Source organism: Marmota marmota, unplaced genomic scaffold (genome assembly GCF_001458135.2).
Source record: "Marmota marmota marmota unplaced genomic scaffold, marMar, whole genome shotgun sequence".
Taxonomy (NCBI): Eukaryota; Metazoa; Chordata; class Mammalia; order Rodentia; family Sciuridae; genus Marmota; species Marmota marmota.
Genome location: NW_025999968.1, coordinates 50953096 through 50958076, shown reverse-complemented (window position 1 = coordinate 50958076; position 4981 = coordinate 50953096). Strand labels below are relative to the sequence as shown.

Below are 4981 nucleotides of genomic sequence, written 5' to 3'. Positions count from 1 at the left end.
GGATTTTTTTTCAAAATGTCCTCATCCTTTAGAAATCATCTGCTAGAGATTATCTTCAGAGACAAAAAGTACCTGTAGAGGTAGTGGCATGTTATTAAGTGTTGGCTAGAAATAATACAGTAGGGAGCAAGTGGGTGGAGATCTATACAAAACACAATTTCTCAGCTTTTGAAATCTTTTGCAATAAGTGATGGGGATTCTTATACTGTCCTTTCACTTTTACATATTTAAAATGTTTAATAATTAGAAGTTTAGAACATCCTCAGTGTTGTATTTTGCAGAAATGAAATCACACTTAAAAAAAAAAGATCATACTAAAAGTACAATCAAAATGATAACTTCATATACATCGCCCTGGGAGGGAAAAAATGTTACCCCCGGAACAACAGATTAGATCGTAAAATGTACTTCGGGATTACTAAAATAAAAATAACTCATGAACTTAAATGAAGATTGAAATTATTTTTACCTAACATTGTGGTGAATTTGGAAGGGGAGAATGGTAGAGAACTACATTGGGTTTAAGCAAAAGGAATTGGAACCAGATGACATGCTACTGCTGCCCCAGTCCTGCATTGTGCTGTGAGACTCAGAGCTCAGAGTCTGCGCCCAGCCTTGGAGATGAGAAAGAAAGGACGGATATTTAAAGACATGAATTTCAAAGATGTCAAGCTGACCGATGTGACAAGTGATGAAAAAGAATGTCAGGTGAGCCTATGTTTTCAAGAACCTTGAATTAACCTGCCACTGTCATGATCAAAAGATAAAAGCAGACATACCTTTAAATTGAAATTAATGAAATTTTGATCTCAGACTGTTCACATTTGCTGTCAACTGCATTTATCATGGAGTGTTTATAAGATCAGGATTCTTAAGTAATTTTGTTCTGCATTCAGTATTTGTTACATTTCCCAGGAAACACATCAAAGAATAGCCTTTGCTTCGTTGTTGAGAACATTTTCATTTTGGAATCAAAGTGACATTCTGAAACTAACTTTAGCAAAAATATATTAATTTTTTTTCATTTTGCTTTTTATTTTTTATTGATTTTTATGTTGGCTTTGATTCCTGATTCTCTGAAAAACTAATTTTCCTAAATCCTACATTTACCTCTTTTCTAATACTCAGCTTACCCAAGTGATTGTCAACTGAATATGTGTTCTAAGCAATGAATGTCGCCAGACATTTTTAAACTTATGCATCTTGAATAATAAAAAAAAGAAATCTTAGGACCTGATTGTTGGATTCATTTTTTATGTAAAGCTAAGATATATGGATTTCAAATACCTTCAAATAGGAACAAAAACAGATAAAATAATGCTGATGTTTTCCATTATTCCACAAAATATATATACATTCACTGTATCTCATATTCATTACTCTGTTACTATTTAATTCTAGTCTTTATTTATGATAATACTATTTCAAAAGCTTCCTCATGTGGTCTCATTGCTTTTGAGAATTTTCTTTATAATCTATATTTCCCAGAAAACGAGTTTTCCTAAAAATCGTTTAACTCTTATCAATGTTCTGATAAAAACCTAGAATAAAATTCAAGACCCAAAACATAGAATTTGGCTGAATGAAGACATATTTTACTTTTTTCCCATTGGACACTAATGGACACTCTTTATGTCTTTTCTATTTAATTTCTATCCATGCTTTCAGACTGATGTCATCTCTAGACTTAGGGAACAGTTGAACCCCCACCAAAATGGCTAGCTACTCTACCCTTCCCTTAAAATCAGTTTATCCACCACTCATTTTTCTCTTTTATAAAGTGCCAAATAATGTTTAAAGAAAAATACTCATATGCATGTGCACATATTCAAAAACACATACAACAGATGGACATTCATATTTTGGAACAGTGGAAGCGTATACTTCCCTAGTTCATGGAGTAGTTGCTTGTGTAGTTGCCACTAATCATATCCCAGTCCAACTGGTTGTCAAAATACTTTTCCATAAGAAAAAAAAATACAATTAAGCTCAAGAAATTCAATTAAACTTTGTTCTATTATTTCAATATCAATTTTTAATACTCTTTTTCTTTGAAAGTTGAAATTTGAAATAGTTTTTCATGGAAATACCTATTAGGTCTTCTATGCAATAACAATATACATTTAAATTAATGTTTCAGGAAAATAAAAATTAAAAATATTGACATTTTAGGTTTTTTGCAAGATATTATGTTAATCTTAAGAGGTCCAAAGATCAAATCTAACAGCTAAAAGGGTTTGTAAGTAGCAGGTTACAAAATGAAAAACTTGATTTTTCAAGCTGACAGGGTCAAGGGGGTAAGCACAGGAGAGTTGGAAAAGGCCAGAAGGAAAAATGGTTGGAAGAAGCCATAGGAAGGAGGAGGTAGAACTTCAAGATTAATAAAATGGTCTGAGAAAAAGATCAGAGCGTGAAGTCAACTGAAGTTTCATGAAACAATTGGAGGAGACTTCCCCTTTAGAGTGGAAAGAATGAAAAGTTAGGTTTGGATTTTATTTTGACAGGATTTGAATAGTGATCATGAATATGAAGATGTTTAAAAGGTTACTCAAAAAAGACAAAAGAAGAGGAAAAGACAGTTTCTGAAATTCTTTTGATATAGATACATTCTCATACTCTGAAACTAAGAGTAGATATTCAGTGTTTTTTTTTAATCACATAACCATTATATTAGTTTACTGCATCACAGAGTTAAAGAAAATAATAAATTTAAATTTAGTATAAAAAACAAGATGAAGGAGATGTGATTACACAATGATAAAAACTCCTTGTTTGTGAACTAAGAAGCTTAACTATTAATATTAGGTTAAAAATATGTGGACATATTAACACTGAAGACATGAAAAAATTATTTGTTACAACAACAGACTTACAACTTAAACTGAAATCAAAGTAAAAAAAATTTCACGCATATTTGAAACCACACTTAATAAGAAAGGTATGGGTAAATAGCATTATTTTTCTCAAGGATGAATTTTCAAAGAGAATGTCCCTCCTTTGTTGTGGTTTGCCACAGCTACACCTAGAAAGTATAAAAGTCCAGGACACATGGTGACATCCATTCTCAGGAAGCTCACCTTCAATTTCAGACCCAGTCCTCAGCCTCTGACACAATGAGCTACTACTATGGCAACTACTATGGTGGCCTGGGCTATGGCCTTGGTGGCTTCAGTGGCCTGGGCTATGGCTATGGCTCCCGCTATGGCCTTGGGGGCTATGGTGGTTATGGCTATGGCTGCTTCCGCCCCTCTTTCTACAGAGGATACTATTCATCTGGATTTTACTGAAAACTTCACCACCTCCGTTGTCTGTTTCCTGACCCAGCATCCATCACTCAGGCTGGACATCCTCAACCCTGCTGTGCTGAGCACATGAAGAGTTCTTCTTTTTCCCTTCAGTGATGTCACCGGGAATGTTATTCCAATAAACACTCTGTGAAGATTCTAAACTTTTTTCAGTTTTTGTATTTTTCCACCTAAATGTTGTTTTGTTCATAATTTGGGCATATCTAAGAAATATATTTCACGTAAGCACATTTTCCCCATGCAATTATATGTTTCTTTACAAAAACGAATAAAATTTTGAGATGATGAGTATACTTCTTGGCTTGTCTTGATCATTATTTGATGTGTGCTTGTATGAAAACATCACATTTTACAATATAAATATGTACATTATTTTATGTCTATTAAAATTCTTAAAAAGAAGTGATCATACTTTTTGCTAGTACCTTCTTTGTTTTATGTGGCACCTACTTATGTATTTATTCCTTTTTACTTGAATTCTAGAGAAAATGTGTATTTAGACAATCTTAATTCTTATAACTATTGAATTTTTTTTCACATAATTACCAAAGCGAGTATTTATTCTGACCATCATACATCAGGAAAGGTGATATTTTGTAGGATATTTTAGTAAAAGTACAGTTGTTTTATGAGCTATACCAGGAAGAGCTGCTCATGCCCTGTTCTTGGTTGTGTTCTGTGCCCTCACCAGTGACTTCTCACAGAAGGACACACCAGGCTTCACTCCAGTTCTGCTGCCTGCCCTGATCACCCCACCAGATTCTAGGTGTGCCAATGAGGGAGACAGTCTGAGAACCAGCTTTGTCCATGTTCCGTGTTTTCACTGTTATTGTTTTAACAGAGGGCATTCAGTTCTCCAGGTTTAATCCTACTGTTCTTTATACACACAAAATATTGAAAGTTGATTTTGAGTCAAGGTTTTTATAACCTTTTACAACATATGTCTAATATTGGAATTTTCTTCTCATTTAAATCTGGGAAGGGAGGGTCCTATAGGTGTCTTTTTGGTTCCTTGCCTCAAATTTAAGACAAATTATCAACATCTAACTCTGGTTTTGAAATCTTCTGATCCCTAGTTATACACATTGGGAATCCTTCTTAGAAGTTTTACTTCACTACACATGGCACTAGATTCTTCATGGATCTTAAGCAATTCTACTTAGATTTTACTACCCGATTCATGAACACAGAGTTTTTGCTGATCTTTTTACGACAGTGAAGTGGGAGAAGACTTGGGTGATGACCCTTTACTGCTTCAAGTTAGAACTTAGGACCATCAATAAATCACATAGCAGTTATTCACATAGTAATACATTGAACCTGACAAGGATCTTTAAACAGTAGGAGGAATAGATGCTATTTTAAGAACATAGCTAAAATGGCTTTGAAATACACTTGGCCTTGACTTGATATTTATTTAAATTTAAGACTGGTTTAGGGTGGCTCCTTATACTACTGTACCTGCTTCTCTGTACTAAGAAAACATTCTTTAAGGAGAATGTTAGAAAACATTTAGCATTTTTACTTTATTGAAAGACAATAGAGTTTATTTTTTTAATTATTTAATTAATTTATTTGTTTTAATTGAGGCAATGGAATTTAAAGAAAATGGAGAGTTGTATAAAATGGAAATATACTTCGTGAGAAAATTGAAAAACACTAGAAATTAAACAAAT

The 4981-nt window shown here is 33.2% G+C and overlaps 1 protein-coding gene across 1 annotated transcript; it reads left to right on the top strand.

Annotated features, from left to right (window-relative positions):
• Window positions 1-3078: 3078 nt before the first annotated feature.
• On the top strand, window positions 3079-3585 carry LOC125616877 (keratin-associated protein 19-9b-like). Its single transcript, XM_048803247.1, has one exon. The coding sequence runs from the start codon at window positions 3114-3116 to the stop codon at window positions 3285-3287; it is 174 nt and encodes a 57-aa protein (XP_048659204.1). The 5' UTR covers window positions 3079-3113; the 3' UTR covers window positions 3288-3585.
• The last annotated feature ends 1396 nt before the right edge of the window (window positions 3586-4981 follow it).

Coding starts and splice junctions, on each gene's coding strand:
- LOC125616877 (XM_048803247.1), top strand. CDS start 3,114: ATGAGCTACTACTATGGCAACTACTATGGTGGCCTGGGCTATGGCCTT.